A 23,558-nucleotide genomic window follows, 5' to 3' on the forward strand; every position below is an offset into this window, starting at 1 on the left:
CATTCTGGGGAACTCAAAGGTACACTTTGTGTAATATTTACAGTAGCTGTTGGAAAATTGATTTACATCTCCTTAGCATTTAACATGTAAAAGAAAATATCCTTTTCTTCAGACCCTGTGTCTTGTAAGCCTGACAGAATTTGACTATTTATTATTTTTGTTTGTGGTATCTATTCTAATTAATTTGAAAAGATTACTAATCAGTTTTTTTCAAGTTCTAACCAATGTCTCATAGTCACACCTGCATAAAATAGTGTGTAATGAAAATAGTGAATGCTTTCTTTCACATATTAAATGTTAAAATGTAGCTGGGCTGCCACTGTCAGCATGTAAATGGTTACTTTAATGTTGTGACAATTCAGCAATTTGATGTTCTGATATGATTCAGGTTTAACTGTCTGCTGCTAGGAATCGGTAGTACTATAAAAGATCTTCTTGAAAGGAAACTCGCTATTGATCAGAACAAACATCCATTTATCTTGATTTTAATCAGAGATAGGCAGCTAGGTGGCATCACATTTGCCACTTGAAAAGTCATATTATGGAGCAATTTTTTAAAACTTAAAGACTACCAAAAGTTACCCATGAGAATGGGTGTACAGATGGACCATTAATAATTGCTCCACCTCCTGAAATATTAGGATTGCTCTTTTTGGGGGGAGAAGGTGTGCTTCTATATCCATCATTGTCTCTGAATCAGCAGATGGAAGAGAAAGAAGTACTAGGCATGCTGTTCCTGAATCAGGTGGACTAATGCACTCTTTATGGGGCTACCATTAAGACTGGCACTCACTTATGTCAGGTTGTGGTAAGTTCTGCCTCTGGATGTTGGTTAGTCCTAGCTCATATAACCTTTCCTTGGAAATCAAAAATGTATAATTTGAAATATAATTATGGAAGGATTTTTACAGTTGAGTTTACTTCTTTCAACGAGGCCTTTATTGCCTGTTGCTTTTACACCTAGCTGTTTTGGTTAGCTTCAGTGATAGTGGTATTTTCATCCTGATTATTAAATTTTATGCATTTATAATTTATTATTTTAATTTCTATTCCAGCAAGACAGCTCAGGTGCTCTTGGGTAGGGATGTGCAAAAAAAAAAAATTCGGAATTACACGGATTCGGAAGTGCACAGGGAAAAAAATTTCGGATTCCCCATGCACTACTGAATACCGTATTCGGAATAGCCGCATATACGGTAGATGCACGGCTATTACCGAATATACGGCCCTATTATACCCTATGGGCCATTGAAATCAATGGCAAATAGGGTATATTTGAAGCCGCCTGGAGGGGGGGGGTTGAGGGAGAGCCCCCAAATTTGCAGGGGACCTGAAGGGGACTCTCCCCTCCAACCCCCCCAAGTCCCAAAAAGATTGGGCCAGGGGATCCCATTCCAGGGGCACCCAAAGAGGGTGCCCCTATTCCATCATTATACCCTATGGGCCATTAAAATCAATGGCAAATAGGATATAATTGAAGCCGCCTGGAGGGGAGGGGGTTTGAGGGAGAGCCCCCAAATTTGCAGGAGACCTGAAGGGGACTCTCCCCTCCAACCCCCCCAAGTCCCAAAAAAATTGGACCATGGGGTCCAATTCCTGGGGCACCCAAAGCCAAACCTAACTTCACACCAGAGAATCTCTATAGGCCCCAAATGCACTACATCCCTCTATCTAATCTATGAACCCTGGGCCTGCAGGCCTGGCACCAACATAAACCCAGTTGCCAACCTCACTGCCACACAAAACACAATCTGCTCAAGGTCTGCTCTGCAGACCTGCTTGCAGCAAACCCAGATGCCAGCTCTCCAGCCCTGCCCCAAACAACACGGGGAGAGCTTGTCAACCACAAAAAGCCTGCTGGTTCTGGGTCTCTCACCCAGGTGCCAGCTTCCCTGCCACAGAACACACAATCTACAGATGCCAGCTCTCCAGCCCTGCCCCAAATAACACGGGGAGAGCTTGTCAACCACAAAAAGCCTGCTGGTTCTGGGTCTCTCACCCAGGTGCCAGCTTCCCTGCCACAGAACACACAATCTACAGATGCCAGCTCTCCAGCCCTGCCCCAAATAACAAGGGGAGAGCTGGCAAACCACAAAAAGCCCGCTGGTTCTGGGTCTCTCACCCAGGTGCCAGCTTCCCTGCCACAGAACACACAACCTACTCTATAAAAACAAGAAAGTGACCCAGCCCACACACACCCTCACCAACCCCCACACCAACCAGAGGCAATTTAAAAAACCAAAACAAAACCAGCAGAATCACAAAAGGCCAAGTGTTAAAAAAAAGTGGCCTTTTCACCAACAAGAAAAGGGGGACAAAAGTGGCCTTTTAAACAATGGAAATTAGGCCAAACAGCACCCGCCCCAAGAACCCAAAGAAAAGAGTAATAGCAGCAGCACAGCAGCAACAAATCAAACACTGAATACTTTTAAAACAGTAAAAAATTAACTTTTAACAATACAGGAACTTTGCCACCCCCTCCCCCCCAAAAAACCCTTCACCCTAACCCCAAGAAATTAAAGCCACCCAAATCAGGAGAAGTAAAAGGACACTGCACTTTTAAAAGTCCTCTCACTAAATTAAGATATGGGCAGATTGGCAAACCCCCCCACCCCAGGCCCCCTCCCCAAGCAGAAACCCCAAATAAGCTACCCCACCACCACCCAAATCTGGATAAGTAAAGGGACTCTAAGTCTTTAAAAAAAGTCCTTTTACCAACAATAAATAAAAACAAGAACCCAAAAAGTGTTTTACCTTGTCTTCCAGGGAAGTCTGAGTGAGAGAGCTGCAGCAGCTTAAGCAATCTCTTACACACAGCATGGAGGAGTCAGCCAGGAAGTGAAGACTCCTTAGAAAGCCCTTCAAAGCATGCATTTCCAATGTATTTTACAAATGCATGCTTTGGATTGGCTGTTGGGGCTCCTCTTCCCCCTCCCCCCTCCCTGATCCCAGGGATGTTAAGGCAGAGGCGGGAAGGTGCCAAAGGAGCTCCTTTGAAGCTCCAGAAGCTAATTGCCACCTTTTGTTTTGAATTGACAGCTGTTTGCTTATGAATAGCTATTCGTAACTACACAACGAGCCTATTCGGCTGCCGTGTAATGGGCGCTTATGGAAGTCGGCTGCAGGCTATTCCGTATGCGGCCGAATCAACACTGGTTCGGCTGTAAATATGGCTCGGCCGAGCCGAATGCACATCCCTACTCTTGGGAGCAGAAACAGTGTAGGAATGATATTAACAGGGGTCACTTTGTAGAAAAATAGGTGGTGGAGCTCATCCAGGGATTGTTATGCAGCTGCACCTAATATTCAATGGACATGGGGAGGAGGAGGAGGAACCCTCAGAAATGTTCAGAAGCTGCGCTCCTGTGAGTTTCTGCTGAATCTGAGGCCTGGATATTAATAACAAGGGAGGGCCCAGGAGACTTGGAGGGGGGAATCCCACATCTGTCTCATTGCTAAGCTGGTGAAGCTCCAGACTATACTACCCAACACTGAGTCTCACAGCCAGCATCTGCCACCCTCAGTCCAGCACTTGGATCTGGAGTGGCTACTAGCATCTGCGTCTCTCAGTGCCAGGTCTGCAGTGGCTGCTGGCATTTGCCACCACAATGCCCATACTCACATCGGCCAGCTGCTGGTGTCCTCATCTTTCAATGCCAGACCCACAGTGATTGCCAGGCCATCAGGGGGGTTTTTTGGTAGAAAAAGCCCAGCATGAATCATTTGCATATTAGGCCACACACCCTGACATCAAACCAGCCAGAACTGCATTCCTGCTCACAAAAAGCCCTGGCTGCTGGTGTCCACATCTTTCAATGCTATACCTGCAGTGGCTGCTGGTGTGCACTACTATAGTGGGGCCTGCAATGGCTGCCAGTGTCCACCACTGCTGGTTCCAGAGCAGTGGCCAGCATCCTCTTCCATCACAGCAGCTGGCTAGAGCCATTTCCTGAACTGCATTGTCTGAGCATGCACAGACAAAACAATTGTATTTGGAGAGAGGTTTTAAATTCTCCTGAGCATTTTTGTTTCAGATTTTTCTCCACACATCAGCAACCCAAGTGTGCAGAGAAATCTCTTTAGCTTCCATGTAGCTCAGTCTGTAGATTTAGCTATCCACAGGTAAAGGCCATGAGTGACTAACATACTATAATAATGGATTAATTCTGGATCTTTATAAGATAGTTCCAAAAGTTCAAATCTCACCAGTTTCTGTGATCCACAAAGGATGTGATACAGCCTATGACATTTGATGTAACTGCTACTCAGGCCTTCATTAAAAAAAAAAAATCTTGACAGATGCAATCTGCTGATTCTGTGCTGGAGGCTTCTTTACACACAACTTACATACCTTACTCATTGGTTACTGCTTGAGGGTCCCCAGCTAAATGTGTGAACTATCTTCATTAAAGAGTACAATACTTGATTTGAGGTACAGTGATTATCAAAGTTCTTTAGTGGCTCATTCAAAAATATTCTTTATTTGTATTTAATTATGAGTCAACGTATATGTGATTGTTTGCGGCATTTGAAATTCAGATTGACACATTTGCTCCAAGACAGAGTAAGGAGCAAACATAACAAATGGAGTCGGTATAAGCACTGGCACTCTCTACAAGTCACCATGTTCCCTGATGAATAAACAGGAAGTTACTTTCTATATAAAATTCAAATCTGAATTCTTCAATAAAGTAGTCAATTCTCTTGATGATCTAGGGCACAATCCAGTTGGAATTTCTCCTGAATTTCTTCTCCAAGTTCCAGATAAACAGTGGTAGGTTTTTGAGCTGCTCTGAGACTGCCAGAGGACAGGGTGAGTACGGGGTGGGGCTGGGCAGCAGATGTTTGAGTTTGCGAGGTTTTTTGGGGTCAGTTTCTGAGGTATCTCTGGGGTCAGTTTTTGGGGTCAGTTTCTGAGGTCACCCCTAACTGCCCATCTGTTATCACCTGAATGCCTGTCTGTTATGACTCAATCAATGTGTGGGTAGTTAAAAGCACCTATTATGACACAGCCGCTTTCCTTAATTGATCCCAGATTTATACCTTCTTTTGGACCCACTAATCCACCCAAAGCATTTTTGCAGGGCTTTTTTTGTAGCAGGAACTCCTTTGCATATTTGGCCACACAGCCCTGTTGTAGCCAATCCTCCTGGAATTTACAGTTGGCCCTGTACTAAGAATCCTGTAAACTCTTGGAGGATTGGCTACATCTGTAGTGTGTGGTCTGATATGCAAAGGAGTTCTTGCTACAAAAAAGCCCTGCATTTCTATATACGAAGCTATTTCTGGCACAAACGCAAAAGTGCATCATCACATTGGAGTGACACTCTAGGGTCGTTTTCGCACTCACCTCCAGCCGGTGCGACCCCCCTCTTCACCGCGCAGGATCTGCGTGGATTTCGCACTAAATGCCGCGGAGCAGCCTTTTGCGCCGGAAACTCCCGGTGCAAAAGCCGCTCAAACGCCAAACTGCTTTTTGGCGATTTACGTTTGAGCGGCTTTTGCGACGGGAGTTTCCGGCGCAAAAGGCTGCTCCGCGGCATTTAGTGCGAAATCCGTGCAGATCCTGCGCGGTGAAGAGGGGGGTCGCGCCGGCTGGAGGTGAGTGCGAAAACGACCTAGGGTTCAACTGAAACTCTACAGCAGTGATGGCGAACCTGTTAGAGACTGAGTGTCCAAACTGCAACCCAAAATACACTTATTTATCACAAAGTGCTAACGGCAATTTAACCTGAATACTGAGGTTTTAGTTTAGAAAAAAACAACTCATAGTGAAATTAATAAACTGAAAGAACATTTGGTCTGGATAGCATTTGCTTAGGAAAACAACAAAATAGTAACATCAGAATGGGAGAATGATGGTGAGTGCATTAAGGCAATAAATGGAGGCTGTTCATTGCTCTGTTGCTTGCAGGTGTGGGTTAAACTGAGAACATGCCTTTCCCAGAGGTGTTCGTGTTCACTTAATTTACTTTTGAACATGTAACATACATTATAAACATCATTCTAGTTTGCCATTAGGAAAAAAGAATACATTAAAATATAGTGTGTTAGTAGGAGCTGGTGGTTAGGGTGTCCAAATCAGATCTGGGAGGTCCTGATTCATATGCTCACTCTGCCCTGGCAGCTTGCTGGGAAACCTTGGACCAGTAATATACTCTGAGTTATCCATCCTCATAGGTTCGCTGTGAGGACAAAGGAGAAGGGGAGAGTGTGTCAAACCACTTCAGTGTCCTTTTGGGGGAGGAAGGCAGGGAATACATGATGTTAAAAAATTAAGTTGATGAAAGGAGTCCACTGATTTATATGGCTAAATCTGAGTCCAGCAGCTCCTTAGAGAACAAGGTTTTTTAGAGTCAAAGCTCCTTTTATCTAATCAAGGAAGCTCTAATGCTGGAAAGCTTGTGCCCCCTCCCCCAAATCTCGTTGGTCTCTAAGGTGCTCCTGAGGTTGAATCTAGTTGTTCTACTATGGACCAGCATGGCTACCCTTAGAAACTTCAGGGATAGTCTGAATTGTATTAACTGCAAAGTCTAATGTGAGAAAGGAGGGCCAGTTTAATGTAGAGGTTAAGTGCATGGACTCTTATTTGGGAGAACTGGGTTTGATTCCTCACTCCTCCACTTTCAGCTGCTGGAATGGCCTTAGGTCATCCATCGCTATCACAGAGCTGTCCTTGAAAGGGCAGCTTCTGGGAGAGCTTCTCTCAGCCCCACCTACCTCACAGGGTGTCTGTTGTGGGGAAGGAAGATAAAGGAGATTGTGAGTTGCTCTGAGACCCTGAGATTCAGAGTGAAGGGTGGGATATAAATCCAATATCTTCTTCTTTCTTTAAACTAAAATTGCAATCCTGTGCATGTGTAGAGAGTAGGTGCCACAGTGCTCTCTGTAGATTACTTCGAGTAACCATGGAGAGCAAGCCCAATGAGGAGAGGCTAAGGGACTTGGGGATATTCGGTCTGGAGAAGAGGAGGTTGAGGGGGGAGACATGATTGCTCTTTTGAAGTATTAGAAGGGCTGCCACTTAGAGGAGGGCAGGGAGGTGTTCCTGCTGGCAGCAGAAGAGAGGACTGGTGTTATGTATTGAACATAAGCGGCCTGGCCGCATGGCGATGGCTACCGAAGGCGACCCTCGGGTTCCCGGATGTGGCTCGCCAGATGCCCCACTCCTCAACATCTGTGGCGGGAAGTTTAACTGACCAGGATTGGCCTGGTCGAACGAGGGGGGCCGTCCAGGTATTGTATATAAGCGGGGCCCGGCCCGCGTGATCTCTCTCTTGTAATGTGCTCCCATTAAAGTATGTTGCCTTCAAACCGTCTCGGTTCTCAGTACATTACAACTGGCATAGGAAAAACTTTTTAACAGTAAGAGTTGTTCAACAGTGCAATCGACCCCCTCACTGGCAGTCTTTAAGCAGCGGCTGGACAAACATTTGTCAGGGATGATCTGGAAAACTAGAACAGCAGTGCAACAGTTCAAAAACAGCTTATCAACAATTTGCCTTATGATCCCTGTAGCTTGAAAGAGCTCTGCTCAGATACTGCTAGCAGAAGCATTGTATTTGAAAGCAAGGAAGCCTGCAGTTCCTCCCTTTCCACTCCTAAACCAGAGGCGATCTCGGCCGCTGTTTCTGCCAGTTTAGTGGGACCCAACATTTCCTGTAATAAACCCACATCCCTTTAAAAAATGTGCTTGATTCAATGTCCTGATTTCTCTTCTCCACCCCCCCCCATCCCCACACTCCCATGTTCTCTTCTTCCCTTCAGCTAGGATCATGCAACAACAGTTTTGAAATATGAAATGCAACCAGGTCTTGGCCACATGAAAATGTGAAGCTGCCTTTATACCCATCACTCTAGTGCAGGGGTGGCTTGGGAGCCACATGTATCTCTTTCACACACATTGTGTGGCTCTTGAAGCCCCTACCAGAGAAGGCATTTGCCTCTTTAAACCACTTCTTCAAGCCAAGCCAGCCAGTGGCTTGGAAAATGCATTTAAAGTTCAAGTTGCTTTCTTTCCACCTCTCTCTCTCTCCCCACCTATTTTCTTTTCTTCCTTCCTTCCTTCAGACATCTGACATTTGTGTCTGGTGGCTCTCACACATCTGACCTTTATTCTATGTGGCTCTTATGTTAAGCAAGTTTGACCACGCCTGCCCTAGTTGGTCCCATCCACCCCACCTCCCTAAAACTGCAGGAACACCTGCAAGGAATTTTCCTCTGTGTGTTGTGCTTGGAGGCTGCATTGTGGTTGCACCCCCCACATCAGAATTCCAAAGGTGTCCATGAGCTCAAAAAGGTTGGAGTGCCCTGTTGTTTCTTTGAAGGAGGCCCAGTTAGGGTTGACAGGTTTGGGTTGGGAAATACCTGGAGATTTGGGGGAAGGAGCCTGAGTTTGGGGAGAAGAGGAGCTTCAATGAGATATGACTCCAGAGCCTCATGCAGGGGGGGGGGTGTGAGGGAGCACGCGTGCCCACAGAGCGGGCTTCTAGTGCCGCCTCTGGCATCCGTGCCATAGGTTTGCCACCACTGCTCTAGAGTGACCTGATTTCTGGTGTCATGATTTTCAGATTTGTGTTGGGAGTGCTGTTGCAGCATTGTCACAAGGGTCTGGTGTGGGAGACTACTATAGCAGGAAAACTGGCTGCCCTATTGCCATGGCCTCTACTATGCTACTCCCAGGGATCACTGGCAATCATCCACCCCTTTCTCAATTGGGAAGGAAGTAAATATCTGGACCTTTGTCATATAAATATGCAGGGCTTTTTTTGAGCAGGAACGCACAGGAATGCAGTTCTGTCTGGCTTGGTGTCAGGAGGTGTGGCCTAATATGTAAATGAATTCCTGCTGGGCTTTTCCTACAAAAAAAACCCTATGTGAAACAATGGTGACATCAGGGGATTTGACCTAATATGCAAATGAGTTCCTGCTGGGCTTTTCCTACCAAAAAAGCCCTGAAAATATGTATAAAACATGAAAGGGCTACAGTAATCTGAGGGATGTTGGTGTCATTTTCTTTCTTTACAATCAGCCCCTAAAATCTGGTTTAAAAGGTTTAATGCCACATGCTGCCCAATCTTCTTCCCCACCTTATGATCAGTGTTACAGAATCCATTCTTTATATTAAAGACCATTTGGGAATTTAAAAAAATCACAGACTACATTAGTCTACAAAGCATTAAAATTCACTCAAGAATCCTACTTTACTAAATTATGTGCTTGTAATATTACTAGCCTAAGTCTTTTGCTTTGTTTGGTATTTTCTGCAACTAGTGCAGAGGTCAGACTTTCAAGGACAAGGAGATAATCAGGTCAGCTTCCAAGCTGCTATAATTTTTCTGATGCATGAAGAGAGGAAATAGATGTGGGTGGGTACTATATCTCCTGAAATGGTCTCTTTCTTCATGTTTAACGATAAATATTCTATGGAAAGGAGGCTCATATATTAACTCTACATATGAATTCTCTTTTTATTAATCACACAGATTTTAAGAGTGCTGGAAAGCAATTAATGCTTAAATTATAAAGATAGTCTGATCTGCTCTTAAAGCTGTATATGCTATCTAAATGGGCCAGAGTGTTACTTATACACTGATAACTGTGTACTGCATTTTAATGACTATGAAACACAGAATGTGTATTTCCAAAAATGTATGATGAATATATTGCTAAGTGGATTATGGTTCTGTTATATTTGCCCTTAAATCACTTTATTGTCAGTTGGGTTACATTTGTAACCCTCTACATTTGTGGTGGGGGTGGGGGGGTGGGCTCCCTCTGGGTATCCTACCCCCCCCAGGGAAAGTGTATGCGCAATACATAGCCTCTCCTCTCCCGGTGTAGTGAATGCCGCGTGGTCACTGTCTGGCTATGCCTGGCAGATGGTCACTGCAATGGCCTCTCCTGCATTACTGCATCCGTAGCAACACCTTCTCGCTGGTCCCCCCCGTTTTTCACAAAGTTTGCTACGTCATGGTGCGACCGAATTGTCCGGTGGTATAACCGGATGGGTAGGCTGGGCCCACCAACCTTGCCAGCCTAAGAGAAGGAAAACTCTAACATCAAACCCGGGCAGATAGAGCTCGTTAATGTAACACCTACCACCTGGAGGACTCGCTGCCAGCGTCCCGGCTTACTGGGCCATGGCAGATGACCCCCAGGTGAAAGGGTGGAGCCAGTACCGCGCACACTGGGCTTCACCTAAAAAATTCCTCTGCGCAGGCCTGAAGGGCATATCCACATACACAACCCACAACGCATCAAGTCCTGCAGCGATGGGCAAGGGGCGAAACGGCAGGTGGAAGGTGCCACTGGAAGCCGCAGTCCCGATCCTGCATGTAGGCGGTTCAGGGTATTGGTCGCCTGATGCTAATCCGGAGACGAAAGCATTTTTCGGCAGCACCCTGAATGACCAAGCAGCCTTATCTAGGGACAGCACTGCTTGCTCCACACGGAGAGGGGCCTAGAAAAGGTGGCCTAAACAAAGCTCGTCTCCTCCACCCCAGTTGGCTAGCCGCGGTCAACGGGCATCCTTACTTGCGGTCAAAAAATAACAACAAAGAAAAGGCATGCACCTGCCTCACAAAGTGTGCAAAGACTAAAGCTTGCGTGTTGGAACATCAGAACCATGCTTGACACAGTAGACAGTGGCCGCCCTGAACGACGCTCTGCTCTAGTTGCCCACGAACTTCTCAGGTTGAATATCGACATAGCAGCTCTCAGTGAGGTCCGTTTCCCTGAGGAAGGTAGTCTTCAAGAACACGGTGCTGGCTATACCCTCTACTGGTCAGGTAAGTCAAAGGCTGAGAGCCGCCTTTCTGGCGTTGGCTTCATGGTCAGGAACTCCATTGCCTCCAAACTCGAAAACCTGCCAACAGGTCACTCAGTTCGCATCATGTCCATGCGCCTCCCACTTCAAAACAAGCAGCATGCAACACTCTTCAGTGTGTATGCCCCAACCCTTCAAGCAGATCCTGCAGAAAAGAACAAGTTCTATGCTGATCTACACAACCTCGTACGGAAGACCCCTACAGAGGACAAGGTGATCATCCTTGGCGACTTCAATGCCAGAGTAGGTAAAGACTCGGAAGCCTGGAAAGGAGTACTTGGCAAACACGGCATTGGCAACTGCAATGACAACGGGCGCCTCCTGCTAGAATTCTGCATGGAGCACCAGCTCACCATCACCAACACTATCTTCCAGCAGAAGAACAGTCTGAAGACAACCTGGATGCACCCACGGTCCAAGCACTGGCACCTTATCGACTACATTCTGGTGCGCCAGAGAGACCTTCGAGATGTCTTACACACCCGAGTAATGCCCAGTGCAGAATGTCATACGGATCATCGTCTTGTACGCTGCAATCTCCGTCTTCACTTTAAACCCACACCCAGGAGAGGAGGGATCCCTCGGAGGAAGTTTCAGGTTGGCAGTCTCCAGTCAGCCGAAGTTAAAGCTGCCTTCCAGGCAAAACTCCAGTCAAGAATTGAGGACCCCAGTTGCCCCACAGACCCTTCTCCAGAAGCACTCTGGGAACACCTAAAAACTACCATCCTGCAGATCTCTGAAGAAGTCCTCGGGTTCTCCACAAGGAAGAACAAGGACTAGTTTGATGAGAACAATCAAGAGATCCAAGATTTACTGGCGAAAAAGAGATCTGCTTACCAAGCACATCTTGCTCAGCCCTCCTGTCCTGGGAAAAAAGCAACCTTTCGCGCTGTATGTAGCAACCTCCAGTGCAAGCTTCGAGACATTCAGAACGAGTGGTGGACCAAGCTTGCTGAGAGAACCCAGCTGTGTGCAGACACTGGTGATTTAAGAGGGTTCTACGAAGCCCTGAAGGCAGTATATGGTCCATCATATCAGACTCAGAGTCCCTTGCGTAGTGTAGACGGCCAAGTGCTCCTCACAGACAAGGCATCCATATTGAACCGGTGGTCGGAGTATTTTCAGGTTCTCTTCAGTGCCAACTGCGTAGTTCAAGATTCAGCAATTCACCTCACCCCACTTCAACCAGTGAAAACAGAGTTGGATGAAATCCCCACTCTAGAAGAGACTGTTAAAGCCATCAAGCAACTGAAAAGTGGCAAGGCAGCAGGAGTTGATGGAATTCCACCAGAGATCTGGAAGCATGGGGGCACAGTACTACATAGCTCACTTCACAAAGTACTTGTCACCTGCTGGGAACAAGGCAAATTACCACAGGACTTTCGCGATGCAATCATCATCACCCTATACAAGAACAAAGGGGGAAAGTCAGAGTGCTCCAACTACCGGGGGATAACCCTGCTCTCCATCGCAGGCAAAATCCTTGCCAGAATACTCCTGAACAGACTGGTGCCCGCCATTGCAGAAGAACTCCTCCCAGAGAGCCAGTGCGGCTTCAGAGCTAACAGGAGCACCACCGACATGGTATTTGTTCTCAGGCAGCTCCAAGAGAAATGCAGGGAACAGAACAAGGCTCTGTATGTGACTTTTGTCGACCTTACCAAAGCTTTCGATACCGTTAGCAGGAAAGGCCTGTGGCAAATCTTGGAACGTTTAGGATGTCCCCCAAGGTTCCTCAGCATGATCATCCAGCTACACGAAGACCAGCGAGGCCAAGTCAGACACTGCAACGACCTCTCGGAGACCTTCCCAATAGGCACAGGTGTAAAGCAAGGCTGCGTTCTCGCACCAACTCTCTTTACAATCTTCTTTAGCATGATGCTTCAAAGAGCCGCAGTAGATCTAGATGATGACGATGGTGTCTACATCCGCTATCGCACCGATGGCAGCCTGTTCAACCTGAGGCGACTAAAGGCCCACTCCAAGACAATGGAAAAACTCATCCGAGAGCTGCTATTTGCTGATGATGCTGCACTCGTCTCCCACTCGGTATCAGCTCTGCAGCATATGACGTCCTGCTTTGCAGAGGCTGCCAAGCTATTCGGCCTAGAAGTTAGTCTGAAGAAGACAGAAGTTCTCCACCAGCCTGCACCCCAGGAAGATTATCACCCTCCCTGCATCACTGTGGGTGAATCAGTTCTGAAGACAGTCCAGCAGTTCAGCTACCTGGGGTGCATCATCTCCTCAGATGCTAAGATCGACAAGGAGATTGACAACAGACTGGCAAAGGCAAACCGTGCCTTTGGCCGACTGCACAAAAGAGTGTGGAGCAACAAGCATCTGAAAAAAGGCACAAAGATCAATGTTTACAAAGCGGTTGTGATGACAACCCTCATCTACGGCTCCGAATCGTGGGTTTTATACTGTCATCACCTGCGACTCCTTGAGCGCTTTCATCAGCGCTGCCTTCGCACCATCCTCAACATCCACTGGAGTGACTTTGTGACCAACACTGAAGTTCTCAAGCGGGCGGAGGTTACCAGCATCGAGGCACTGCTGTTGAAGACGCAGCTGCGCTGGGCAGGGCATATTTCTAGGATGGAAAACCACCGCCTTCCCAAGATTGCTCTGTATGGCGAACTTTCCACCGGCCATCGAAATAGAGGGGCACCAAAGAAGAGGTACAAGGACTCCTTGAAGAAATCCCTTGGCACCTGTCGCATCAACCGTCACCAGTGGTCTGACCTAGCCTCAGATCGCAAAGCATGGAGGCACACCATCCACCAGGCTGTCTCTTCTTTTGAGAACGCACGCATAGCTGGTCTTGAGGACAAAAGGAGATTGAGGAAGAATCGCACTGCTACAGCACCAACCCTAAATCAGACTTTTCCCTGCAGCCACTGTGGCCGGACCTGCCTGTCCCGCATTGGTCTTGTCAGCCACCAGCGAGCCTGCAGCAGATGTGGACTATTGCACCCTTCTTAAATCTTCGTTCGCGAAGCCAAGCCGAGAGAGAGATTTGTATTGCTGCTACCATTACCATTGCCAACCTCCAGGTGGGGCCTGGATCTCTCCCAGACTTACAATTGATCTCCAAGTGACAGAGATCAGTTTCTAGAGTTCCTAGGTCCCTCTTGACCATTGGGAAGAGATGGTGGGGTAGGGTTGTCAGATATAGGTTGGGAAACTCCTGGAGTTTTGAGGACGGAGCCTGGGGAGAACAGGAACCTCAGTGGGGTAGAAATTACAGATGCCAGTCCCCAGGTGAGGGATTTCATGGGCTCCTGCCTGACACCAACCAACTGGCCAATGGGGGAAACCCCACCACAAGCCCACCTCAAGAGCAACCACTGGTGGACACCCCTCTCCCTCCCCTTCTGTGAGATTTAAAGGGCTCTCAAGCTGATCAGTGGGAGCACATGGCCTGCCAATCAGCTGGAGGGCCTTTAAATCTTGCAGGAGGGGAGGGAGAGGAGCAGCCACCGGCTGCATCCCTGAATTCCAAGTAGTGAATTCGCACTTGAAGTTCAAGTGCACACAGCCCCCACTTGCAAAAAGCATTTAAAGGGTCTCTTTAGACGTTTTCTGCAAGCAGGAGATGCCCACACCTGAATTTTCTGCTTGGTGTTCAGGCGTGCTGGACACTGGTAAACCCGCAAGCAAAAAAAAAACATTTAAAGGGTCCCTTTAAATGCTTTATGCAAGTAGGGGCCTGAATTCCAAGTGGTGATTTCACTGCTTGGAGTTCAGGCTTGCAGGGTACAAGAGTGCTCACTTGCAAGAAGCATTTAAATATTTCCTTTAAATGCTTTTTTCAAGCAGGGCTGTCCACATCTGAATTCCAAGTGGCAAATTTGCTGCTTGGAGTTCAGGTGTGTAGGGCACCAGTACAGCCACTTGCAAAAACCATTCAAAGGGAAGATTCCCTTTTTCCAATTCTAGAGTTGACAAGCCTATTCCGGGGTCGTTTTGTAGAAAAATAGGTGGCAGAGCTCATTAGCATAACTCATTAGCATATGCCCTCCCCAGTCAAAAGCAACCTAATGCAAGAAAGGAGAGTTCCTGGTGAGCGAGGCCTGATTGGGCTTGCTAGAAATCCAGCCAACCTAAGCAGGACTCACTCACCTGAGGCTCTCCTGGGCCACCCCACCCCCCAGTCAAAAGGCCAGCAAGTAGGGTTGCCAAGTTCAATTCAAGAAATATCTGAGGACTTTGGGGGTGGAGCCAGGAGACTTTGGGGGTGGAGCCATAAGCAAAGTTGTGACAAGCACAATTGAACTCCAAAGGGAGTTCTGGCCATCACATTGAAAGGAACCGCACACCTTTTAAATGCTTTCCTTACATTAGAAATAATGAAGGATTGGGGCACCTTCTTTCAGGGCTCATAGAATTGGACCCCCTGGTCCAATCGTTTTAAAACTTGGAAATCATTTTAAGGAGAGTCATCAGATGCTATGCTGAAAATTTTGGGACTCTACCTCTAGAAACAGCCCCTCCAGAGCCCCAGATACCCCCAGATCAATTATCCATTATACCCTATGGGAATCGATCTCCAGAGGGAATAATGAAGTGCCCAGCAAACATTTCCCTCCCCCCCCCCCCCCCCGGTTTCTGATGACTCTGAAGCGAGGGAGGGATTGACATCTCTACACACAAGTTGCTGAACTTCCAACTTCTTCAAAGTAACACAGAGCAACCAAAGGTTTAAGTTTAATTTTCCTATGCAAACAACCTCTGGGCTATCAACATAGGGTCTGGGCTTCTTTCACAGCCGCTGGGAGCAGCCATGTTGTTTTGCCTGCTCCCCCCTGCCCCTATTCAGCCTTAAAAACACAGACATACCATCCCAAGAGGAAGCTTTTCCAAGTGGAGTCTGAAGCCTCCAGAGGTAGAAAGGCACATAGTGGCTGTGGGGATGGGGCTTCCCCCAATGGCCAGCTGGCTGGGAGCAGGAAGGAGCCTGGGAAAGCAGGAGAACTCCCACTGGGATGTGGAAATTGGCAAGCCTACCAGCAAGCCACCTGCCACCCAAAATCACATAAGAAGTGGGAAAAGGGTGGTGCAGGTTTCTCCAGGGCTTAATGAGAGCTACTGGGGGCGTGGCAAAGCCCCTGGTGGCTGGCTGGCTGCCTGCTCTCCTAATCCAAGGATTGTTATCCAGCTGCATCTACTATTCAATGGACAAGGTAGGTGGGGAGGGGGAACCCTCAGAAAGGTTCAGGAACTGCACTCCTGTAAGCTTCTGCTGAATCTGAGGCCTGACCCTATTTGTTACATGTAAGAGACTGGAATATTGTACCCTTCAGAGTATTTCAGGATTTTTTTAAAATTTAAGCGCCAGTTAAACTACGCTGAACTTTGTAAAAATACAGCTTAAAGTAATTTAAATAATAAAATTAAGCCTAGGTAATATGGAAACACAGAGTTCAATATATAGACTCGTATAGACGGTGACAGGTAGTGGAATCAAGCAGAATGGCTCGACTCCGTCATTGGTGTTATGTAATGCCAGGTCCATAAACAATAAGACCTCAACCCTTAGGGAGTTCCGGCTTGCGTGTCCAAGACCTGGGTGTGAGATGGGGAGACTATAGCTCTCCCCAGATGATCCCCCCAGGATACTCAATCTTTCACCAATCACGGACTAGCAGGCGGGGGGGAGGGGTGGTGCTATTTATACAAGAGGATTACCCCTTCCGGGCTCTCCTGGCCCCAACGATCAATGGTATAGAATTTGCCAGTCTGGCGTGAGATGTGGGGGAGGGTTGGCAATCTGGCTGATGTACCTTCTGCCTAACACACCGGTCAGCGCCTTACTATCCCTGATGGGGGCCGTAACACAATTGGGCATTGGAATACCCAAGGCTTGTGATCCTGGGTGATTTCAATGTCCATGCCGATGACATGACCGCTAGTCAGGCAATGGACCTAGTGTCATCCATGGCGACACTGGGGCTCTCCCAATTTGTTACAATACCCACTCACCAGATGGAGCACATGTTAGATTTGGTCTTTGCGGCCGGGGTTTTGGTGGACGATATTACTGCCGAGGCAGTGCCATTATTGGACCACTTTGCCCTCAAGGCTCATGTGGATGCTCCATCGCAACCCTGTATGGGTGGAGAGACCCTAAGCGGTTCCAAATGGCTCTGTGGGATCCCTGGCTCTCTGGTGATTCCCTTGATGCTCTGGTTGAGTCTTGACATGGTCGACTAACCAGGGCCATCAACGAGATCGCACCTCAATGCCCTCTGTGCCCTCGTGTTAAGCTGGTATACCCTGGAGCTGAGACAGCTGAAACAAGGGCTCAGACGGTTAGAGAGGCAATGGCAGCGTACTCGAGACCAAGTGACGAGAACATCTTATAGAGAGTTTATGAGGTCCTATGAGATGGCAGTCAAAGCCACTAAGAAGAATTACTTTGCAGCTAAGATTGCGTCTGCAAATTCACACCCAGCACAATTCTTTAGGATAATTGAGAATCTTACAACACTGCCTCAAGGCAGACCAAATGCTAGGGAATTAGAGATTGGCTGCAAGGCTTTTGCGAATTTTTTTGCAGATAAAATCACATCACTCTGCCACGACCTTCCTGCCACATTGGATACAGTACAAGAGCTCGAGGCTCCGTGCCGGTCTTCTGGTTCATTTCTGGATCACTTCAACATACTTAGCTTGAGGGAAGTTGACGGAATCAACTTTTGCCCAGCAACTTGCAATTTGGACCCATGTCCCTCTTGGCTAATTAAATCTTGCCAGAGGGAACTTAGATGTCCTATACAGGACATCGTAAATAGATCCCTCTCAGAGGGGCATTTTCCAACACCTCTTAAAGAGGCTGTGGTCTGCCCTCTCTTGAAAAAGATTACATCAGATCCAGCCATATTGGCACATTATCGGCCGGTCTCAAATTTATCATTTTTGGGTAAAATCATTGAGATGGCAGTAGTGTTACAGTTGCAGTTTTCTAGATGGTGCTTCCATCTTAGATCCTCAACAGTCCGGCGACTGCCTGGGTCATGGGACAGAGACAGTGCTGGTCACCTTGGTGGATGACCTCCAGAGGCATCTGGATCGAGGCAGTGTGGCAGTGCTGATGTTGTTGGATCTATTGGCTTCATTCAATATGGTCAACCATCGGTTACTGACTCGTCGCCTCGCTGACACAGGGATTCAGGGGCTGGCCTTACAATGGTTTTCCTCCTTCCTTGATGGATGGGGACAAAGGGTGGCAATTGGGGGAGAGTTGTCCCAGAGGCACTCACTAGATTGTGGGGTGCCACAAAAGGCAGTGCTCTCCCTGATGTTATTTAACATCTACAAGCACCCCCTTTCCCAAATTGCCCAGAGATATGGGCTTGGGTGTTATCAATATGCAGATGACACCCAGCTCTATCTACTAATGGACGGTCGGCCTGACTGCGTTCCAAAAAATCTGGACCTTGCATTGCAAGCCATGGCAGGTTGGCTCGGGCTGAGTAGGTTGAAGCTGAATCCAACGAAGACAGAGGTCTTTTGCCTAGGTCGTGACAGTCGGGGAAGGGAAATTTCTCTTCCAGTTTTTGACAGTGCACCATTGAAAGTGGCGCACAAGGTCAAAAGCTTGGGGGTTCTACTAGAGCCTTCCTTGTCAATGGAGGCCCAGATAGCAGCCACTGCTAAATCTGCTTTTTTCCATCTTAGGCGGGCAAGGCAGTTGGCCCCTTTCCTGGATCGTCATGACTTGGCAACAGTGATACATGCAACAGTCACCTCAAGATTGGATTACTGTGATGCCCTCTGCATGGGGCTGCCCTGCGATGCCCTCTGCATGGGGCTGCTGAACCCGGAAGTTGCAGCTGGTGCAGAATGTGGTGGCCAGGCTGTTACTAGGGCTCCCGAAGTGGGAGCACATACAGCCGGGGCTGCGCGAGCTGCACTGGCTGCCAGTTGTATACCAGATTAGTTACAAAGTGCTGGTTATTACCTTCAAAGCCCTATATGACCGAGGATCTGCCTACCTTAGGGACCGTCTTTCCCCATATGTGCCCCAGAGAGTACTGAGATCAGGCGCACAAAATTGACTGACAATCCCTGGGCCAAAGGAGGCCAAACTACTGGATAAAGTGTGGGCCCTGCGGAGTCTTGATCAATTCCGTAGGGCCTGCAAGACTACCCTCTTCCAACTGGCCTTCGCTTAATGTGGATTTTAGTCTACTACATATGGCCATCATAAACTACCGAGGAGAACACTTAGAATATAGCACTGTAAATGCTAGTTTTAATTTGATGGTTTTAATTATAATGGTTTTAATTAGCAAATTATATTGTACTGAGATGTTTTATATTGTAATTCTGTAATTGGTATATGTTGTGAGCTGCCCTGAGCCTGCTTTGGTGGGGAGTGCGGGATATAAATAAAATATTATTAATATTATTATTTATTATTATAGGAAAGTCCTTTTAATATGTTCTTTTGGAATGAAACTGAGTTTTTAGGCATTATCCCCACTCATGCTTAATAGAGCAGGAGATGTTCCTTCTGGACTGTGCCCATGAACATCTTTTATGATCTAGACCTTTAGAAGGTCTGAAAAAAATTAGTTATGCCACTGTAAAAATGCTCAGGTGCTCTGTAATCTTTCACCACTAGCGGCTAGTCCATCAACTTTCCTCAGCCCCCCTTAGCATAAAATTGTTTGTTGTTGTTCAGTCGCACAGTCGAGTTAGACTCTTTGCAACCCCATAGACAAAGTCACACCAGGCCCTTCTGTTTTCTACCATCCTCTGAAGTCTGCTCACGTTCATGATTGTTACATCAGTAATGCTGTCTAGCCATCTCATCTTCTGCCGTCCCCTTCTTCTTTTGCCTTCTGTCTTTCCTAGCATCAGGATCTTCTCCAGGGAGTGCTCCCTTCTCACTTGGTGGTCAAAGTATTTGAGCTTCAGCTTCAGAATCTGACCTTCCAGTGAACAGTCTGGGTTGATTTCCCTTAGGACTGACTGATTTGATCTTCTTGCAATCCAAGGGACTCTCAAGATTCTTCTCCAGCACCACATCTCAAAAGCATTTATTCTTCTGTGCTCGGTCTTCCTTATGTTGCAGTTCTCACAGCCATACATTACTACTGGGCATACCATTGCTTTGACTATGCGGACTTTTGTTGGCAGGGTGATGTCTCTACTTTTTATTATACTGCCCAGGTTCGCCATAGCTGTCCTCCCAAGGAGCAAACGTCTTTTAATTTTATGGCTACAGTCACCATCTGCAGTGATCTTGGATCCCAGAAATGTGAAGTCTGTCACTACTTCCATGTCTTCCCCTTCTATTTGCCAAGGTGTGATGGGGCCAGATGCCATGATCTTAGTTTTTTTGATGTTGAGTTTCAAGCCTACTTTTGTATAATTTTGTGCATAAAATTACCTCCTTATATTTGCATAAATTTATGAAGTGATCAAAATAACAAAATTAAATGCTAACTCATGTGAAGGATAATGTCCATGCTTTGAGCATTCTTTCTTTTGAATATTTATTGTTAACTCAAGAAAGACAGAGGAAATTTGAAAATATATAGGTTTAGTTTACTTTAGTTTATTCGCAGCCTAAGCCAGCATTAAAACAGTAAAATATATAGTACTTATAAATTTTTTCTCATCCATGCATCACAGGGAATTTTTTAAAGGACAATATACTAAGGCAGGGTGGAATATCATCCTTGTAGTAACTAGCATTTTGAGGAAGTTTGCTCAGTAGTATATGAGTTTTTAATTTAACAGGCATTGCTGTGCGTAACATTTTAGAGAGACAAAATCAAAATGCAACAGATTGTACTGTACATTTTCTTTGGATTGCCATGATGTTGTTGTTTCTGATAGAAAGCTAGATTTATTTATTTATTTTCATGGTTTTTTAAGAACTTTTCTTCCTCAGTGTGGACCCAAAGCTGCTTAACATCATTTTTCCTTCTTCTTTGCTATCTTCATAACAACAAACCTGTTAGGCTGAGTGACTGGCCTAGTTGCCCTGCAAGTTTCCGTGGCAGAGTGGAGATTTGAATTTCAGTCTGTCAGATCCTAGCCTAAGTACTGCACCATACAGACTCTAAATCAATATCCCCCAAATCAAGAGCATTTGGCCCACTCTCTCTGGGCGAAATTAGTAGAGAGTAACAACAAATTCTGGCCATGATCCTTTGCTTCCACTGTAATAGAATATCTAACATAACTAAGGCCATTGCCCTAGATGGTGGAAAGGATACTGTGGATTCAGTGTACCAACAAATGGTTCTGTGCAACCTCTCCTATCTACTTATATGGATTTTCCAAGAGTAGTGCCATATAGCGTAATATGTCAGGTTATTTTACAGCCCAAGGAAATAAAATAATTGGAATGAAACTTACTGGATCCCATTGATATCAAATGTTCTAAACATACTTAAACCAAATACTGTGATTTAGTTCAGGCTGCTAAAAAAACAAGTATCATCCAATTTCTACCAGGGGAAAGTTTAGGGAAGAGGAACATGTCAGCTGAGCCAGTCAGATATTTTTGTGCAAAAGAATCCTAAAATCAGGACTTTTTTGTAGCAGGAACTGCTTTGCATATTAAGCCACACAGCTCTGATGTAGCCAATCCTCCTGGAGCTTAGAATAGGTTCTGTACCAAGAGCCCTGTAAGCTCTTGGAAGATTGGCTACATCCGTGGTGTGCAGCTTAATGTGCAAAGGAGTTCCTGCTACAAAAAAAGCCCTGCAGAAATTACAATAAACCCAGATTCCTATTTGTGAATTTACTCTGTAGATAGATGGTAGAAAATTGGTTGGTTCCTCCACCTTTGTTCTAATAATCTTGTTTTACATAGCAACTCCTACAAGATGATCTGGTGAGGCCAAACATGACAGAAGTTTTTTCAGGGTGGTGTTAAAGGATACTTAAAATATATCAGACTTAAGAAGTTTGTGGATTCCAGAGAGCACGTCTGCTTTTCAAGGTCATAATGCATCAAACATTGTTTCTACACAAGCTACATTGAAATGAATGTAGAGAAGGGTGAATTACAGCCAACATTTCTCTCTCCCCTCCACCCCATTCTTCTTCTTCTTCTTCTTTTTGGTCTTCCTTCCGCTGTCATGAATATTTTGACCACATCTAACAGAGAGTCCTTAGTAGAATAAGGAAGTTTTATTTAGCTGATGTGAACTCTTGTGAATCATTCACTGTTGCATTTTTATCTGAGAAGAGTCTACCAACTCTCCTTTGTAAACTTATTTTGAATAAATCTTATTTTTAAAATGTTGAAGAGAAAACCTTCCAATGCTTCAGATAAGGAGAAATCTCAAAAGCCAAAGGTAGGAGAATTTAGATTTTGAAATTATCTCTTTTAGTTTGAAAAGCAGTGTTGTGGTGCTTACAATAGAATAGAATAGAACTGGCTTGCACTCTTCAGTCTACTTGCTTGAGTCTGTGCTAACTGAGGGCTGCTTCATATTAACTTCCAAAGTAATCTCTTGTAGGGTAACTTTTTGGATAGATCTGTAGGACAGCTTTCTTACAAAGAGCTCCTTGCATGAAAATGGAATTGCAAAGTCACTGTAGGCAGACCTTGCAGTCACATGCCTTATATTCCAAACAAGTGAAATGAACTTGAGGATTTTTCAACATGTTTCCAAATGGAGTTGTAAGAACTGTGCACACATTTGGAAGCCTGTTTTCATATACATGTGCTTCTTTGAGTATTAGGCCAAAGTTGGTCTTTTAGAAACATCTTGTTAGTACTTGTTGGGGGGGGGAAACACTACAGGAAGGAATAGAACATCAATAATTAAGCTAAACTCTCAGGCCTATTTCGCTGAAAAAGAAGGATGTTATCCATAGGTTGATGTGTTGGATACATGACTGTTTGAAGAACCTTTCTATGAACAGGTTGTGGCTTACAAAGGAATACCGCAATAATTTCCTGGACTGTGTTTGATCTCACTTAGTGGTGTGAGCCAGTATTTCTATTTTCATTTTTTAAAAAAAACTTATTTAAACAGTAGAGGAAGTGATCTAGAAACTATTTTGTCGGTTGCACTTTCTGTAAATATTTCTGTTTAAAAGCTTAAAATATGTATGTTGTGAATATGTACAACATAACAATTCAAAAGTATTTTGTACCAAGCTTTTGCTGGTAATCGCTTTGTCTGCCTTGTAGTATAATCTATCACAGGCCTTTGGTTGTTGTTTTTTTCAGTCCAGCATCTTTGTGCATTTCTAGAAATGGGACTCAATAATAAACAGCTGATTTTTTAAATGAAGTATTTTGGGGTCATAGAGAATCATCTTGTTCAGTGTTTGGTATTGTCACTATAGATTAAATTGCGGCACTCCTATTCTTGTAATCTGGTATATTGATGTAAATAATTTCATTTAAAGACAGGTTCTATATGAAAGAAATTCTGTAGTTTGGAAACTTTGAACTGAGTCCAACAACAGGTTCCCAAAGACTAATTTTCTGATGTTCAATGTAAAACATTTATTTAATGTTTTATTTAGTATATTTTTATCCTGCCCTTTGCCCAAGGCAGTATACATCATTTTCCACTCCTCCATATAAGGTTGTGAGTGACTGAAGCAAGGTTATGCAGTAGGCTTCATGGTGGAGTGGAGATCTGAATTTGGTTCTTCCAGATTATAATCCATCATCATCATCATAATCATCATCATCATTTTATTTATATCCCGCCCTCCCCGCCAGAGCAGGCTCAGGGCG

General features: G+C 45.6%; 1 protein-coding gene across 2 annotated transcripts in view; it reads left to right on the top strand.

Annotated features, from left to right (window-relative positions):
• Window positions 1-23,558, top strand: part of SAMSN1 (SAM domain, SH3 domain and nuclear localization signals 1) — a 231,578-nt gene that overhangs the window by 105,904 nt on the left and 102,116 nt on the right. Inside the window, exon 1 of one of the 2 annotated variants that reach the window (XM_060234406.1) lies at window positions 21,986-22,155. The exons of the other annotated variant lie outside the window; for it this stretch is intronic. Within the exon in view, the coding sequence (XP_060090389.1) occupies window positions 22,099-22,155 (57 nt within the window). The 5' untranslated portion in view covers window positions 21,986-22,098. Of the gene's footprint in view, window positions 1-21,985; window positions 22,156-23,558 lie in introns of those variants that run through there. 2 annotated transcript variants of the gene reach the window in all.

This window comes from Heteronotia binoei, chromosome 3 (genome assembly GCF_032191835.1).
Source record: "Heteronotia binoei isolate CCM8104 ecotype False Entrance Well chromosome 3, APGP_CSIRO_Hbin_v1, whole genome shotgun sequence".
In the NCBI taxonomy this organism is placed as follows: Eukaryota; Metazoa; Chordata; class Lepidosauria; order Squamata; family Gekkonidae; genus Heteronotia; species Heteronotia binoei.